The 19,029-nt window shown below is 34.8% G+C and overlaps 2 protein-coding genes across 3 annotated transcripts; both read left to right on the top strand.

Moving 5' to 3' along the window:
- The first annotated feature begins 3,173 nt into the window (after positions 1-3,173).
- Positions 3,174-11,483, top strand: LOC120336333 (uncharacterized). Of its 2 annotated transcripts, XM_039403997.2 has the most exons (12): positions 3,174-3,349; positions 3,709-4,016; positions 5,479-5,665; positions 6,063-6,139; positions 7,243-7,471; positions 7,594-7,722; positions 8,706-8,849; positions 9,058-9,211; positions 9,695-9,827; positions 10,028-10,210; positions 10,295-10,412; positions 10,713-11,483. In XM_039403997.2, the coding sequence occupies exons 1-12, from the start codon at positions 3,187-3,189 to the stop codon at positions 10,814-10,816; spliced, it is 1,929 nt and encodes a 642-aa protein (XP_039259931.1). In that variant the 5' UTR covers positions 3,174-3,186; the 3' UTR covers positions 10,817-11,483. The 2 variants fall into 2 exon arrangements, 1 of the variants encoding a protein (XP_039259931.1); XR_005568786.2 differs by lacking the exon at positions 10,028-10,210 and having other exon boundaries at positions 10,239-10,412; positions 10,713-10,864.
- A 3,333-nt stretch (positions 11,484-14,816) lies between these two features.
- On the top strand, positions 14,817-18,552 carry LOC120335320 (bone morphogenetic protein 10-like). The gene is made up of 5 exons (XM_039402812.2): positions 14,817-15,319; positions 15,722-15,896; positions 16,195-16,332; positions 16,656-16,800; positions 16,964-18,552. Exons 1-5 carry the CDS (start codon positions 14,854-14,856, stop codon positions 17,594-17,596), a joined length of 1,557 nt encoding a protein of 518 aa, XP_039258746.2. The 5' UTR covers positions 14,817-14,853; the 3' UTR covers positions 17,597-18,552.
- Positions 18,553-19,029: the final 477 nt, after the last annotated feature.

Here is a 19,029-nt window from a genome sequence, read left to right as displayed (position 1 = left end):
CTATATTGTAGCTCATTGCAAGGACATTTTGCGACCTTATCGTATGCGATATGCGTATTATCGTAGAGACAGTTACATTGTAAATTCGTAAATTTACAAATTTTATCGCTGTGTAATTTGAAAACATCCTAATGCCAATTGCGCGGAAGGGCGTTGTTACAGATCTCGGGAAACGAGGGCAAATTGCCTTAGAAAGGGAGATAGATGGTACATGAATGATAATGAACAATTTTTCGTTTATATTATTCCTAAAATAAGAATCACTTTCGCAGACAGCGGGTGTTTTTACAAGATCGAACAACGAGAATGAATTGTTGTCTTCGTTTGACAGAAAATTGAAGTCAAATAATTTCGCTTGAGCTGAGATTTCTGCCCTATTATATACATTCTATTTTTTATTTATGACGTAGCGTTGCTCTTTTAAAAAATAAATGTTGATCTATATGGTGAGAGATGAAACATTTTTTGAAAAACTTGTTTATGCACTATATATTCTAAAAGTGATGGATTGCCATTTGTTTTACCTAAATTCTCCGTGAAATTTTGTTCTTTAACGAACCTCAAAACGGCACCTCATTTATAAAAATAGAAACATACGTATGATATTGTTGTTTTAGGGAAGCTAATAGTTTGTCAGAATTGGACGTAATCAGCGAGTGCACACACCAGGCCATAAAATAGCCACATATTTCAGTCACCCATAACAAGACTAACTTTTATTAACACTACTCGAGTCCGTAACTATAAACATAATAACCTAAAGCTCTTCATAATTTATTATTCCAGAGAAAAATTTGAGATAGATTATTATATCGAAGGTTAAAAAGCTGTTATATATTACAGCTAATAGGAAAATTCTACAGATATTGAGTATTTTAAATTGTATTGGGTACTTGAAAGTATATATATTATATGAGTTGTCACATTTTATGACAATACAGTGCGTGACGATACAGTGCATTGATTCTTTTGATACGACCGCTATTAACGTCTTTTAATCCAGTGTCTGCATATGTTTAATAAATTCAATGTTTAATATATCTAAAGCATGAAATTTGATTTAAAATGAACTTAAGAATACCCCATGGATGATTCAACGGCTCAAAGATATCGTTCATCTGTGTCATCAAATAATTGAAGTAAGAATGACTATCAAAAAGATCACCTTTATTGTGTTCAGGTGATTTAAGGTATTTTATAGGATTCTTAAAAACAACGGCAACTTTAATGTCCAGACTTCTTAAATATGATGAAAACATTGGACAAAAATTGCTTAAAAGAGAATTACGTTGTGATTGGATATAACTGAGTTTGGCAGAAAGAATAGAACATGCGGAATTTGGCTGACGCAATCATATACGTATTCGACTTTACATTCATTCAGACCTGGTGTGTAATAATAAACCTAACATTTCGACCATTTCGAAGTGAATATTGAGTAAAAAAAAATTTTATCTCTAGACCAGTAACCATCGATGCTTGAATACAGACGAGCACTTTTGAATTAAAATCTTCTGTATGATTATCATTTGTCATTTAGTTTTAGAGCATTGAAATTATCAATATATTGCTATTTAATATCCCAAAAATAGTTATTTGCGGTTCATTTCATAGCCTTGAATTCCGTTATTTAATATCAAACAAGTAGACGACACCTGTACTTCTTCGTAATATTACGTATATTCAATATTCACTAGAATAAAGTCAATCAAAGGTCAAACTTACGCAACGATCATGGGAACAACAGACCATCATTGTCGCCCAAAGTTAAGGGAAGGTGGTTGTTAAGCGATTTCTGATTTTATCAGTAAATGTCAATCATCTAGGGCAGATGGGTGAATTCGCTAATCACGTAAAATATTACGTCGAAGTACATTCTATAGTACAGACATTACGTGAAGAAAATTATGGAATACGGTTAGACGTTTACGCATTTTAACACAAAAATTATACATTTGATTCAAATCCACAATATTGTTAAGGCCATTCATAAAACATGCTTTCATAAATTTAGGTTACCTATGTCTCATGCATGTTCGGGAACTTTTACGAGTAAAAGGGATTTGTAAAATAATATTTCATCTCAAGAGAAAGTATCTGGGTTTGTCCTAAACCAGACAGACGGCTACTTCGCCCATGTCCTATGATTATCTTCCACAACAAAGAAGAAATGCTATAATTGGACTTTCCCAGGACAATGTTCTATTCTTGTCTTATGAAAATGTTCCAATTTGGTCATAAAGCCTTTGTTCTATTATCTCGAACATCTGAAAGTGATATTATTTAATAAATTCCATCAACTACAAAAGTTGTTGCAAGCCGACCAACAGTCAAATCACGACAAATTACCCAAACAACATCCCAAGACTACCACACCCCAAGTGTTTTGTGCCATAAACGCCACATACAGCATAATATATAGTACTGTGATGGATAAAATCAACTGGTGTAGTAACCAACATTCATGCTGAGGAACGCAATCGCGATTGCACCATCGAGGTATGTAATACAGTGAGCCTTATTTCGGATTTCACTGCAAAAATGTGAACGAGTATATATAAATTGAAAATGGAGAAGTATTTGAATTTTCCTCTCACTATTAAAAAAATTAAAAGATACTAATATTTTCAACATATTTGCCCTAGCATCAATTGTGATCAGACAAATTGTGAGTGGGTGATATCACTCTATTACGCAACTACTTGATGTTTTTGCATGGTTAATTCCAAAAATCACGTAATCAACGAAAGCGTATGTTTACGCATCGATACTCCATCAGTACCGGGTGATGGAGTTCTTCCTGTTCATATATTCGATTATGGTTTTTCTGTTTGAAAGAAACTCATGCTGTGCATAATTTATAATTCATGTTTGAGAGTTGTGAAGAATTTTTCTGTCAGGCCTTAGTTCCGCTCGGGGAAATCAAGTTTTCTCATCTGAAACTTCTTTAAACTTGAAAGTCGAAATAAAGGTAGATAACTTGGAATGCGTTTTGAAAAAGTGTTCTTAAATTAGATTTTAAACACAAGAATGTAGTCGGCTTCCATAGCAGAAAATTTTTAAATTATTTGAAAATAAAATTCATATTTTATACAAACTGGGTATTTTATTATGACGTCACTATTGAAAAAAAATGATCTCAAATATTTTCATCAACCAAACATAATAATATTTTGCTTCCCAAAAATGGGGAATAATGTATCGGCGTCCACAGAATCTTCCTATTTAGCGTTAGAACTCGGCGATAGTACGGCGGCAATCAGCAACTATGAAAGCAAACTATCAGACACGTCGGAAGCTGTTCGACCGAGGAAAAAAACTAAAATTTTTAAATTTTTCTCGAAACCAGGTATGTGATGTTGGCCATGAAGCCAAATAGTCTATATAAAATTTCCGCAAAAATACCTTTAATACAAAGAGCACGTGGAGATATACAGAACGTATTGTTAAAAGGGCATTATTTCTCTATTCTGATATTGAAATCGATTATTTTTTTGAAAAAGTTAGTTGCTTCAAGTTCAATTAAAGCCGTAATATTCAACAAACTTTTTAGTGCTGTGCGTTGAATTATATTATGTGCGCTTCGATTTGTTGATTAACTTTAACAAATAACTACAAAAAACTTTTTCAGGTATATTTCACGTAACTTTATTCGTCCAACACGTTAACGCTATAAATCGATGTAATTCAAAATACATATTCTATCAGAACCTGTCAGAAGCGTGAGAACACAACTTTTCAGAGACCTGGGTGTACATGCAGCCAGTCATGTGCAATATCCACATCTTTCCGTCGAAAATCCGACTCCGGAACTTGTTCAATTGCGCCGCCAAGTGATGAGTATGGCTAACAATGTGAATCACCTTGGCGATGAGAGTGAGTCCATGCGTAAACGAATTGCGGAGATGAAGAAAAATCTGAGAGACGCTGATTTTGGACTCGGAATTTTACGACGAGCTCAAGAACAAAGCATCAAAAAAATGCTAGATTTCACTGTGAAATCAAAGCGCGTACAGGTACTGGTTTCGTTTGTTATCTAATACATAGGTTCTCAAAGTGCTCCGTACGGAGCCCCAGGGCTCCACGAGAGAAACCCAGGGGCTCCGCGAGCTATTGGATTACTTTTCAAAATACTGACTAGTTTTGTAACTGTTCTAATAAGAAGCAATAACAGCTTTGATAAAATCTGACAACGAAATAGCCTCGAAATATGGCAAAGAGGCGGAATTAAAAAATGACATTATTTATAAGCAGGAGCGCAGCCAGGATTCTTAAGAGGGTGGTGGTTCAAAATTGGAATCGGAAATTTCCGCGCAACATTCTTCGCGATTAAAAAAAACGGATAACGAGATTTTTATTGCGTAAAATATTTAATCCATGACCGATGCGAGCATTTAACGAACAATTGAAATTTATTTTATTGCATTCGGCTCCGTCGGTAGTTTCAGAATGAAAAAAAAGGTACATCGCGGAACGCGTGCGGCTCCGTCGGTAGTTTCATAATGGGGGAAAAGGTACATCGCGCGCACAATTGACTCTGTTTCGATTTCGCAGTTACTACGATGAAAACCTAACATAACACCAATTTTTGTGATTTACAATGTCTATAAATACGTTTTCAATCTGAGGTGAGTCTGCTGAAACCAAACCTGTGATCTTCCATTTTAAGTTTTAGTTTTATTATTTTAGAATGCCGCTTTTCAATCAAGAAATTTGAGTTGCGGATTTATCTCTTAATTAATTATTATTTTTAGCATTTCGTAACGATGACTATAATATGGTAACAGGTTTTTCACATTGAACTCATAATTCCCCACGAGAACAAAAAAGCGAATAACGTCGTCATTGTGTAACTATACATGTATATATATGCCGAGGGAAATTTTTGATTTAGGGAGAATAAACACCGGAGTAAAGATGTTAAAAGGTTCAAAGACACGCCATGCTGACAAAAAAAACGGCGATTGTAACAAAATGCAATTGCGCACGTTATTAGCGGCCTTTTAAGTCTTCCAAAAATGTCAAAAGGGAAAATATTCGACCCCTTATTTATTAATATGTTTGTCAAGTGTCAAATTTACAGCTTTAGTGTATATATAATTTATGTTTGAAATTTAGATTTATGTATGACTTGTATTAACCCTAAGGTTCAGCATTTAAATTAAGTAAAGTACTTTTAACTTGCTCAGGAATATTAATCTGAAAGTAACAACTTTAACATTTATTTTGGGGCTCCGTGAATAATAGTCAACCTTTCCAAGGGCTCCGCAACACCAAAAGTTTGAGAACCCCTGATCTAATACTCTAATACTAATTTTATATAGTAATTATCCAAGGATGAAATGTGAGATTAGAATCTTGTCTTCATGAACAAAAATTTTTTTTAGATACACCTTGATGTATTTTAAATATATTTTAGGGATTACAAGTGCAGGATTGAATGAAAATGAAACCGACATCAAGATTTTAAATTTCTAGATATATTCTACCGATCCGCATTTTGTACGACACGAAAGAGAAGTTCAGACGTGGAGTATTGATGAAATTTTGATTATGTATGCCGCAACTAAATTCATGAAGCAAGATATAGTCATAACAAAATCAAAAACAAACATCAACTCAGTTTCAGGATCTATTACATCTGGAGACGAAAAGGACTTCATTGGTAATCAACCCTAGCCCATAGTGGAGTCAGACATTTAACATCAGTTTACTCAAACATTTCATATTAATTTGCCATTGTTTACAATATAATGATGATTATACCTAACCAATTATAGCTATCTTATTAGTAAAATAATTTTAAAAAGGCGCGTCACAAAAGTTCAAAGTCATCAAACTGTACTAATCTCCTTCGTTTAGTCTTACCCAACACAAATGAACTAAAAAGCCCGAAAATTAGTAAATAAAACTATAGTTTGATTGGCTATCTTTGTTACATCGTGATGTACTACTTTCTTCAGAAAAAATATTAATCTAAATTGTATATCCAATGTAAAGAGGATACGATAAAATAAAGCAAGTAACGTGATAAAATATTCTAAACAGCCTAATTATTTTAGGAGATGAATTAACACCAGAACAGATTCAATCAGTTCTTACAGTAGTTGCAAGTGGGTCAATTGAAATGGATTTGAATGTAAGCTCGACTATTTTTTCAGCGTAGGCTGCATTTGTTGTTTTGAGCTTCGTGCCAGGCACAGTGATCCAAAATAAATTGAACAAACCGCAAGTTACGTCAATCCCTCTTTTTCTCTTTTCCCCGAGTGTTTTCCGGTAATGAAAATAGTCGCTATGGGCTTTGAAGGTAGCTTATCAAAAAAATATTAAAAACTTCAGTATTTTTAAAGACAAATTTATATGTAGCCTATGTTTAATTTTCCACTTAGGTTGTGATAATATACATGCATATACGATGCGGTTTAGTTACTGGTATGTTTTAGCTTTCTCATGCAATTTGCAGCTTCTAGTGCAGTTGTTCTCAAACTTTTTAAGCCGCGACCCCCCTTTTTGGAATTTGTCAAGGCTCGCGCCCCACCTAGCTAGCTAACAATAAGCTACAAATAACAGATAATAGGGCGAAACGTTATTTTATTCAAAAAACACGTGGATAAAACGTAAATAATAAAATAAATGAAAAGTTTTAAAAATAAGGCGGGCAAAATCAAATCTAACAAGTATATTCATTTTCAATTAACCTCACGCCGCCTCAAAAAATTGTCTACGCTCCATTGTTTGAGAACCCTCTATACTAGCGGTTCACGTAAGGTTTGTCCAGAAAAATGATACAAAATCCCTTCTGCTATAATTTATTGTTATTTATTTACATCAAAAACTTAGAATATTTTCCATTTATCACGTTTCCAATATCAACTCTTTGCACACTATTCATAAATTTAGTAATCATTGAGAAAAGTTTAACTTTATTAAAAGATTGCTCTTAACGATTTAAAGAAAACATATATTCTGTCATTCGGTGTTGATTCCACTTGATAAAGTATTTCTGATTACAATTTGAATGAAGGGTAACTCGGACTTGCCTATATCAGGCCGAATAAGATTCTAATCAAATTTTCAGTTTAACAAGACGCACATAACGAGAGACAAATTCAATATTTTGACCCGTTTCGGTAACCCACTCATGTATTCATGGACAACAAATATATTAAAAAAAAGCTTCAAATGCCCGCATGACAGAAATCGTTGTGGCTCGATGCTAAAAACAACAACCTTCTATTTTAGATAAAAAAAGAAAGTGACTCTGACTCGATTGTTACACCACAAGACATTGGCGGACACGGTTTAAAATGGTTGAAACATGAGAATCCGAGAAAACATTTTTGTGAAAAACTGGAGGGAAAACAAAAGGAAAACGGTTCAAATGTTGCTTTGCCGATAGTCATGTTGATAGCCACTATAATAATGTATGCCACACTAGGATACCATGTGAGCTTTATCGGTGGAATATCAGGCAAGCAATACTTTAGATATTTTGTTATAAAATAGTTATATTGGTAGAATTCTATAAAACTATGTGTTCGAATTTGAATGGAAATTGTACTTTTTTGATGTTGTTTTTTTATTTCCTGCAAGAAAACGCGAACAATCTCAAAATCAAAGCAATTGCGCTGATGGAGAGACCAGTGTTACGAACTTGCGTAAAACTACATAAAGTTCAAAACGGATTTCTGAAATGCGAAGGAACAATTCACAACAAAACAGGCGAGTTGAATATTGTGGACGTATATATATATGCATGTTTTTAATGAAAGGAAAGTATTTTATAGTTTGGGTGTTTTACTTTATCAAATGTTAAGAAGTAATCTATTCAAGGGACCTTGTTTATAATACTGATTCAGCCTATCAAGTAAAAAAAACTACTGGGCGAATTCCATAAGTACACGCGCTGCCCGTTAATATCCCACCAATACAGCCTTTATACTTTGAAGCACTGGACAGTTTCCGAAAGCTTAGGTAATTATGACAATATTCATTTAAATCTCACATTGTACGTGTAAAGATGTCCTATAGACTGTGTTTGTACACTGCCATGTGGCACACCATAAGCTCGAACGTGGCACGACATTTTTGCATGATATTTTCCAACAAAATTTATTACTTGAGTTTCACTCTCGCCTCGAAGACAAGATGTATCCAATTTTGATGATAATGTATCTAATTTTGTTGAGAATCTATCCAATTTTGTTGTTGAAAAATGCAAAAAACTGTAATTTTCAATTTGCAAACACGTACAGTTGTGAACAGGCATTCTCAGTCGTGAAAATAAACAAATCTCAGTTACGGATCGGCTAGAATTCAGTGATGCGTATCGCTATTTCTCCTTTTATTTAGACTTGATCCATCAAAAAAGTCTTCAACAAAACAGTAGTTTTTCAGTAGATAGTTAGTCGGTATTGTGTATTGATTAAGTTTGTTGTTATGTGTTTTACTAAAGTTTGTTCACAATACCAACAATCATCATCAACAAACATAGCGAGGCACGCGACAAAATTATTTTGAAAACTTTGGCACGTATGCTCATTTGAGTTGCGCACCACTGCTCTTTATACTGGACACATGTTGTGATTGTTGGCTACTTATTTATATTGGGCTTCACTTGGAGTTACATCGGATCAACCTTTAATTTATAATGTTGATGTCGTACACATACTATAGTAGTTTACTAGTCATATTACGCCTTATAGGAGGTTACCTTCCTGGTGCCCGTTGCGAATTCGACTGTGCAGATTGGCACAGAATGACGGGATTGAGAAATTCAACGACTTGTGCGCCAAATGGAAGATGGGACATGACAACTCCAACTTGTGTTAACACTCCATGTCCACAAGGTAAATAAATATGCTATATACTATAGTATATACGATAACTGGGACATTTCTAAATTGTAGCCTGCTAACAAATATTGGTGTAAAACTGTATAAACTGATTTAAAAGTTAATTGCAATCCGATGCGACCACCTCCGTTAATTCATTATTATCTAAATGAAAAATAATCCGATGCATTTCATTTAATCATTGTTATGATACCACCGATAGTTAAAGATCGTGACTGTGCAAGTTTATTCCGAAGTGGAATGACGACACAAAGCAGTGGTATTTATACCTTGGTGAACTGCCGAACTTTCAATTCCTATGATGTATTCTGTGATTTTTCGACAATGGACGGTGGTTGGACGGTTCTACAAATGAGGTGTTTTTTATATTTTTGACATGGCAAAATCACGATGAAATATGACCTAAAAACACTGTTTCCGTCGCCAGGACATATGACTTTCAGTCTAGATTTACAAACGAGTGGCTTTTTGAAACAGTAAGACGCCTAGGTAGCATAGTAACATAGGTTTAAACTGGTTAACATGAGATGAAATAACTGATATTGTGTGTAAGCGTCACAAAAACACTACCATACGAGTTGGATTTATAGATAGAAGTTTTATTCGTATAGTTTTGGAGTGGTCAGTGTGTCGGCTCATTTATGTCAGTCTCCCGTGTCAAAACACTGTATAGAAATAAACCGCGATCCAAGTGCACAGTTGTTCATCCAGCTTCAACATCTTAATACGAATGCTGCACCTTAAACGTGCGATAACAAATGGTTTGTGGACTATATCGCAAATTATTTTTAAACATACATGTTAGAGCTAAATCGTTATTCAACTAATATTTTGTTCAGAAAAAACGGTGAAGTAAATTTTGATCGTAACTATAAAGAATACACGAACTACTTTGGAAGCCCTCAATCTAGTTATTGGATCGGGTTAGAAAATATTCATCTTCTGTCAACAGTTGAAAATCAGCAGTTATTGGTCAGTTTTTTTTTATGAGAAATTAGTTTGTTTGTAGCCTACATTTTAGTGACGTGGCTTAACATTACGTTTCGGCTTTGTAAAGAACTCAGCCTCTAGTTATCTACATTCTGCACAAAACGTTTACCGAATTCCAATTAATACACCCTTCCTTCCTTTATCCTCAAAAACACTTTAATTTTTGTCTTCGACCTGTAAAGGTACAAATGACAGATTGGTATTACCCGGAATATCACAATGTTTCTGGTATTGCATATTACAAAAGTTTTAATGTTGAAGGACCAGATACAGGCTTTCGGTTGAGAATTTCAGACTTTGAATCAATGTTTTGGGGGCCATTTGAAGACGCCGGAGATAGCATGAAAACTTCTAACGGCATGCAGGTTGATAAATAATTCTACTAACTAACAGATGCACTGGACTGTTGGATTCCTTTTCTTCAAAATGTTGATATATATATGTTGCAGTTCACGACAACCGATAGCGATCGAGATTGGAACGCCCAGAACAATTGTGCTGTATTGACTGGATCAGCCTGGTGGCACCGCAACTGCTCAGATGCAAATCTTAACTCGTCTTTACAAAGTTGGTAGTTTGAAAAAAAGATTGTTTGTTTTTAATCACACTCTATTCTATTTGGCGATTCAACTGATAGTGAGACTCAATTGCAATATTTTTTGGAATTTGAATCTGCATGCCACACTGTGTCTTAAATCTAGAACGCAATATCGCTTACAAGAGTTCTCATAAATTGTAAAAGTCAGCTTTGAGTTTTTTATCTTCGTCTTGACACAATAAAATGCATGACCTTGTGTTAGTTCGCTGTTTTGTTTTTCCATGTACTTGAGAATTGTTCTATAAGTCTGAAATATTTACTTATTACAGATCGTCCAATTTATGGTGAAACGGCAATGTATTGGAAAACTTGGAGAGTGGAAGCAGCATTGAAATCGGTACGAATGATGATGAGACCGAATAATTGGCGATAGTGACCTTTTTTCAGTTCGGATTTATTTTTAAAATATAAATTTATTCGCGTGAATATTTTTGAACGAAACCTACAAACAAACGTACAGACTTACTAAGAAATGACAGAAATAACCTCATACTACATGAAGATCAAATTTTACAATGAAAAGATCGTACCAACTTCTGAATTTTAGTGTGCTGAGGACAATAATTAGAAGTTTTAATCTGGCAGAGAAAAATCAGGGGGAAGAAGGTTTGGTCTTGAACAGTTATAAAAATCCTATCCGTAATCTATGATATCTTTCAAATCAGTGATTATTGAAATGCAATTAGTTTTAATTAATGTGACCGAGGATAGGTGAATATGGGTTTCCCGAATCGTGAAAAAATAATTTTGCAAAATTTCCTACAATTGCATTCATCTATCATACACATATGGATGTCCGCATAGATATATGCCCATTTCTATGAGACTGCCCAAGATCGTATTGAAAAAAGGAATATTTACAACAGGGAGTTTTCAGAAATAAATTATAATAAAAAAATTGCTGATGTCAGTAAATCATATGGTTAAATATACAAAGCTAGGCGACGTTCTCTAAATTTAAAATATTTCGACATTTATTTTAATAAAATTGCACGAGTAGAGTTTTTGCTTTAAAGTTGATTCTAATATTATGTAATTTTAATTTGTAAATAAAAGGATTTTTATAGAGCGTCAGATAATTTATATATAGACAGATTCTTCTATCATCAGAAATTGAACACTCCACTAGCTAACAAACTACGGTTAGACTGTCACACAAATTCAAACAGTAGATATGGAATTTTGCTGGCACGGTTTCAAACATGCTCTACTCCAGTGGTCGGCAACCACCGGGCCGCGGCCCATCGCCGGTCCGCGGAAAGGTTACTGCCGGTCCGCAGAGAGGTGACACAAAAACGGACAAGGCCGTAATAAAACCTCTACAATCTAACCACAAACCCTACGACTAAAAAACAGCACCCAACAGTAAACAAGACAAACACAAAACAAGGGGTCGGAAAAAATGCGGCCCGTGAGCTAATATGTTGCGGCCCTTGAACGACCCGACATCTAATAAATAAAACAAAAATTAATCCCAAATTTATTATTGTCTCTACGCGGATTTACGTGATGACAAGTGCTGCTGCACGGCGCTCCTTATGTAACGTGTAAGTAGCGTCAGTTGTATGTCGTTCGAGTTAATTTTGATTTTTAAAATTTGAAAATGTCTGAAAAACGGAAAGACGCGGGTCGAGCATTCCAAAGTGCTTGAACGGAAAAATATTTTTCTTTCTTGCGCATTCCAAAACCGGTTTTCTCGATATGCCCAGTCAACATCGCAGTTGTTAAGGGTTTCAATGTTAAACTCGTTACGAAACGACTTGTCGAAAATTCGACCCCGATACCCGGGACTGCGCCACAGCTCATCTGTGCAACAGTGCAAAACGTGTAATGTGCACGTTCGGAAGAACATATGGTCTTGAGCAGCTTTAACTAAAATGAATTACACTTAGATTAAATTTTGTACTCGCTTGTCAGATCATCATTTGGACAAAAACATCATCTTTCACATTGATAATAAGTACATAAAAACAATGTATTGTTGGATAATAAAAAAAACGCCACATATACATCTCATTGGGACAGGCTTTCAACACAGCAATAGAAGGGTAGCAATGCGAATGCGCCATAATTTGAAGTTTAATTATGGTAGCGATTGTTTGAAGGCGGAAATATTGCGCCCGCGCGCTATCAGAAATGTTTATATTCGGCCCGCAAGTACATGAAGTTTGCCGACCACTGCATAACACTATTGAGCAACAATGCAACATGTCTGATTTCATAAACAATTGCCATGTCAGTATGTCGTAATAATGCTGGGTCAATTGTTTTGTCTACGCCCCTATAAAAATGTCTCTCATCAGTCCGACTTAGATCTCCCCAACAAAACGATACAGGCATTGTTAACTTTTCCGACATCTTAATGTGAAGCCTGGTTTTCAATAATGATAACTACAAAAACAAAATAGGCTGGAAGTAAGAAACACGTTACGTGTCTCAATGCCGACCATATCTCGAATATGGGAACAGTTAATGGCCATCAAACAAATGCAGACATCACTTCAAATAGCATCACCGTCGTTTTTAGTATATTGTCAACGTAAATTTCCTAATGCGTATAATTTATTGCATAGGCTTGGTTCGTTTGTATAAAGGTGGTCCGCCAAAAGTTTGGTCAAGCTTTACCGGTCCGTCACTTGAAAAAGGTTGCCGACCACTGCTCTACTCAATTCAAAAGTTAATGACAAATTCAATTACACAAAAATAATTTCTAGCTTATATAAAAACTTCATATATACAGAATATTGCATATCCGTATCTTTTCGTAGACAATACAACAGGTATGTATATATATATATAAAAGAGTATACGCCCGCGTTCCACCCCGAAATACGTCTGTCGTTCATCGTCCTCACGATTGCAGTAAAGCCTCAGTTTCATTCTCCTTAAAAGGTTTCGAGCAAACGTTTCGCGGAAATTGCACCCATCACTTGATTTTCTTCCGGTTTAACCTCGAACTACTTCAAATGTCATGTTATCAGCTATAACTGATATTTACCTGTTAGGCTTTTCCAGATAAATTTCTGTGGTTTAGATACATTTGAACGGCCGCTTCAAATGTTCCTTGTTTTTATTACTATCAATGAATAGTTAATTTTAAATGAGTCTACGAGTGTTTATATTGATCGCGAAATACTCAAATACGTTGAAGAATGCTAACTTTCAAATTTTGCGTTTTTCACTTGATCTCCCGGTCTTTAAAGAGATTTAGCTCGCGGAGACCACACATAATATGCAATATGTATGTCGGAACCGGAAGGTCGCATTTTAGGATTTGTTTGATTCTGCCTAAATTTATCACACACTAATGGAATCATCCATTATCACGTGTCATGTTATTGAAAGTGCGACACGTACTTATGTCACTTGATTCACGCAATGAGATTATGGGACATAAAACAGACGTATTCCTGAGTTTACAAATCACACTTTGCCCTGTTTCGAATATATTCAAATAAATAAAAACATTATGCTTGGCCTTATGTGTACAAATATTTATAAACCGCGTTATGTTCCTTCCAAGTTTGTTCAGATCTAATGAACAGATAGATAGCTTTTGTTTATATGTTTTTGAAATAACTATTTTGTTTTCTGGTCAGTACTGGTCATTTTACATCTTTGATAAGATGTTGTTTGCGTAGAGCGAAATTTACGTCATAGATCAATATGTCATACCGTCCAAAAATAACTTTAAAATCGGGGGGTCACTGATTTAAATATCCGACTGAGTATAAGATATATTCGAAACTCCAGAAGTGCTAAGCACGGGAAGTGACTGGCAGAGATAATAAGCCAGTCATCGAGGAACTTTTGGAATTTGAAGAATTGATATGTCGCAGCGTTCTTCTGTCATTTACTGTATGTCACGATGAGAACTGCACTCTCAGTATTTCAAGTAGAGTAATAGTGTACAGTAATTATACGAAAAATTCACTAGAATTTAAATTTAATCGTGACAAAGTGTCGGGTTTTCGGGTATTGAATATTACATTATGCGAAATCATTACAGATACTTGTGGTTTCGAGTGAATCCGCGACTTGGTGCGAACTGCTATGTAAAGTTATGAGAAAATGGGCCGTTATTCACCAGCCTAAACATTCTTATATAATGCGCTATCATTTTTTTGTCGTGTGCTTTCCTTTTTCCTCTAAGTATAAATATAAACGCAACTTGACCCGGAGTAGATAGCCGGAGAATCTAACATATTATATAGAGTGATTTTCAGGTGACTAGAAAGTGTTGAAATCGAGTTCAGGTTTTCTTTAGATTGTTTTTGTTCCCAACTTTTAGGCCGAATAGTATATAATTTTGTGACATAAATTTATGATAATATGTATATACATATCAACATTTTATTCATTTATTAAGAGTTCGAACATTAAACATTTTTAAACGCGCTGATTTTCATAATGAAGAAGCTATCACCATTGTGTTTATACTTTTCGTTTGCAATTGTCAATTCTTTTGTGTTGGAAAATGACGTAGTAAATCTCAACATGAATGATAACGAAGGACACAATGATTCGGAGACAAATCAAGACCTTCTTCATCAATTGCCAGTTTCCTCTGGAGGAAGTAATCACCTAAAAAAGAGATCCGTTGATTTTGACAATTATTTCGACGAAGATGTTGATAATCCGTTTCAAAATTCTATGCCTCGGCATATGGCAGTGGGAGTTCGGCCTCCTGTTGAATTTGATTCGTTCTTCGGAGAAAATCCCAAGTCCCGATCAAAACCTTTAGTTTCGCCAGTAATATCATCATCAAATGAAAACGTTGTGGTTCCGCAATTCATGCTGGATCTTTTCAATCGCTTTGACCAAGACAAATCAATGCAACCAACATCTAACATCATTCGCAGTTTTCCAAATAAAGGTAAACTTTGAAAACTTATGCGCTACAGTATAAATGGCTTGTGACTATATTTGTTACCTTGTACATAGGCAAAATTCTTTAAACAACGAATTTAGCCGATTATATTGAATTTCTTGTTTGTTTGATCAGAGTTTATCATGTATTATAATCTACATGATGCTTGCTAGTGAACACTTGGATATATTTCTTGTACGATATCAAAGTGACGGCTACGGTTAGCTGAAATATCCGACCTAAAACTTGATCACAGTTTAATTGTATATTTCACAAAATGTAATGTCACGTTTCACAATGGCTACGTTATTGACTGTAGTTTATTCGTGTTGCCATGTCGAACCCTCCCCCTGATTAGAATAGACCTGTTTTTTCCGTTTTGAAACCTAACCTAACGCTATTTTACAGCAACAATGAAACATCAGTTGATGTTCAATTCACAAGTTTCTGATTGTGACAGAAATCCACATGGACAAGTTTGTGTGACAAAGCGTCTCCTACTGTTTAATATTTCGTCAATTCCGTTGCATGAACAAATTACCCAGGCCGAATTGCGATTTCATTTAGTTTTGAAACAGTTTAGGTAAATGAATTAAATTTTTATTTAATCTAAGTCATAATGAAAACTTATACCTTATAATATTACCTTATGATTCAGAAAGTTCCAGTATTTCTGGTATTCTATATTGACCAATTATCTTTTTATATAGAAAATCGATATTTCATCAAAAATAATTTAAGGGTCTTGTGGAATTTGACACCGGAAATTAAAGACTTCGTCGCTCCAGTTATGACCACCAAGCTGAATTTAAATAAATCACTTTCCTAATATTGTGGTGGTGCTGGTGCTTTACCTGTGACATTATGTTATATATGACTAGGTGGCCTGCAATTGGCGTCGATATAAAAATCGAAATCATTGAAGTCAATTGTCATAACTTAAAATCAAATACGTGGAGAGAAGATTCTAATCGATTCTGCAAACAAGACGAGCTGGACATTCAAAACGCAAACAGAAGGTGAAATATATCAAATAATACAAAAATATCATAGCTTTCAGCAATCATAAGTAGTACTCAAGAGTATGAAACAGTGATATATTTTTAATTGACGTTTCAGTGACGCATGTAAAATTTAATGAAAACCCAAAATTCTAAGCAGCTTGCTGTTTCATTGTATAAGCGATTAGCTTATTCTAATTCCTTTTATATATGGAGATGTGATAAAATGTACTGCAATACAAATATGAAATTCATGTTTAAAAGGAGTTTAGCTTTTCGCTCGTTATTGCGCTCTCATATTTTCCCTCATCATATTCTATCAAATTTGTCAATGAATATAGAGTGATTGATACACGTCAACAAACAGTTCGAAGGGATGGGTGGGAAACTTTCGAAATAACTGGAGCAATGCAGAGTTGGATTCGCAGGAAGAAACTACATCAACTTGAAGTTCACATTACAATGATGGATACTACTGATGGCATTGTACGTATTCCTATATATGACCTGCATATGATTGCATAGAAATTACTCGCATATACTTGTTCTATAGAAAATTTCCATACAAAATTACCTAAATTTGAATTGAGTTTGGTATTCGTAATCCACATTGGTCTAAGATGAAAAACATGTGTAAACTACATTTTAGATTGATATTGATCCCGATCCAGCATCTCCGCGAGAACCTCTGCTTGTTGTTTTCTCCGATGATACAAGTAGAAATAGACATCTTGAACATAGGGACGAAATGCGTGAAATGTTGGCGCATCAGACTGACAAGTCACTGCCTGTTACACCAGTCGATTTTTACGAATTTGGGACAGTTGATTATAAACGTAAGAGGCGTTCAATCATAGATCGAGATATCGATATTGAAGTTGGAGGAATAAAAGTTCCAGTGAAACTTAGAGATCCAGAAGATGCAGCACCATTAGCATCCAAACGCAGAGAAAAACGCTCAACAAGTCATGGTCCACACTGTCACAAGGCGGATATGTATGTGAATTTCCATGAAATAGGTTTTGATTGGATTACGAAACCAACTGGATACAAAGCATACAAATGTATAGGCACATGTGAATTACCATTGACCGGTGATACGACAAAACACGCAACTATTCAAGCGGCAGCGCACTTGCGATTTCCATCCCTGCATAAAAGTCCATGCTGCGTTCCAACGAAGCTAGAACCAATATCATTATTATACTATGTTGAACCAGGAGTGATAGAATACAAATATCAATATGGCGGAATGAGAGTATCGGAATGCGGATGTCGGTAGATTAGACATATGCATTGCTGAAGCTGAGATAAAGCATATCACGGTGGAATTCTTCGGAAAGCGTATTAGGGCACATTGGAAAATGATACCAGAAAGCAGACGTGATAATGAATAATCACAAGTGAGATTTTGCCTTCCAAAAAATCATTCGAATTTTCATCCAGTTGTTGCTTGACTCAATCATTTGGTGTTCATTGACTTTTGACAGTTCGACCATGGAGTAACCCGTTTTTAAACAGTTGATGGATTTGCCCAAAATCGGATAAAGATAAATATACCGAATACCGTTCGCATCGAATACAGTTTCAAATCTGACATCATTGTCATATTTGATAGGATCACAATTACGAAACAATTACGTGTAATTCCAAATTGAAATGGAAATTAAAAAAATTGAATTACAATGTTGAATATTGCAACCATCGAAAACTATATAGATACACAAACCACATTTGGATAATATACTAAATATATTTGACAACCAATGTGAATGTTCATTGACATTTAGAATTATAAGTTCGAATTCGATTTTCTTATTGCCTATTTTTGATAAAATCTTTATTTTTAATTATTTAGCAAAATCTATCCTAAATAGCTATTGCGTTTTAAAAATATCTCATTACTTATTCTCTAACAAACGTCAAAAATGTAGCGCATAGACGTAGCCTACTACGCGCTAACAGTTTTCTCTGTCCGTTTGTGACATGTCAAACCGTTTCGCAATGCTAACGTTTGATTCGATCCCCCAGATAATTTTTCCACGCCAGGTAGATTTTCCTACTTCTGAATTTGGGTAATGCCACTTATTACAATTACTGTTCCAAAAAATATTTTAATTTTATTAGTTAATTTCATTGATTTAATTTCCACATTTCCTTCGTTGCACTTCATTGTTATCTTTTTTGAGCGATTATTCATTTTCAATTCTAACAGGACGTTTTTAATAAAACTCTCAAGTGAAATTTGTTCACAGCGATATTTCACACATATATGGACCTAGTACAGCATTTCCCAACAGGAAAGCAAGTGCACTATAGGGAGGAATTTTGTTGTCTTGGGGGAGAAAATACCGAAATATTACTTTGTATTTGATATAGTTTAACTAAAGCTACTTTAGTTAGTTAGTATCATTGTAATGCATATTTACGCACAGATTCCAGACTATTCACACTGTGCGAGCGCGTAGCATAAATATCTATTAAGATTTGAACAAATGACGGAAATATGCATAGTGAGATAAGGATACAGAAATATAGAATAGGTAGAAGGAAAATTATATTCATCAGTTCATATCAGTACTCAAGTTTGACGTAATCATAGATGGGAACTCTTGTTCAAGTTTTCTGCGCTAACTTGCCAAAGCACTTACAATACGATTGGCAAGAGCGTCCATAACCAAGCATTTGAGTGTTATTTTCTACTTAGATATACAT

The sequence above is a fragment of the Styela clava genome, chromosome 2, assembly GCF_964204865.1.
Source record: "Styela clava chromosome 2, kaStyClav1.hap1.2, whole genome shotgun sequence".
Classification (NCBI taxonomy): domain Eukaryota; kingdom Metazoa; phylum Chordata; class Ascidiacea; order Stolidobranchia; family Styelidae; genus Styela; species Styela clava.
This window is presented reverse-complemented; position numbering and strand designations above follow the sequence as displayed.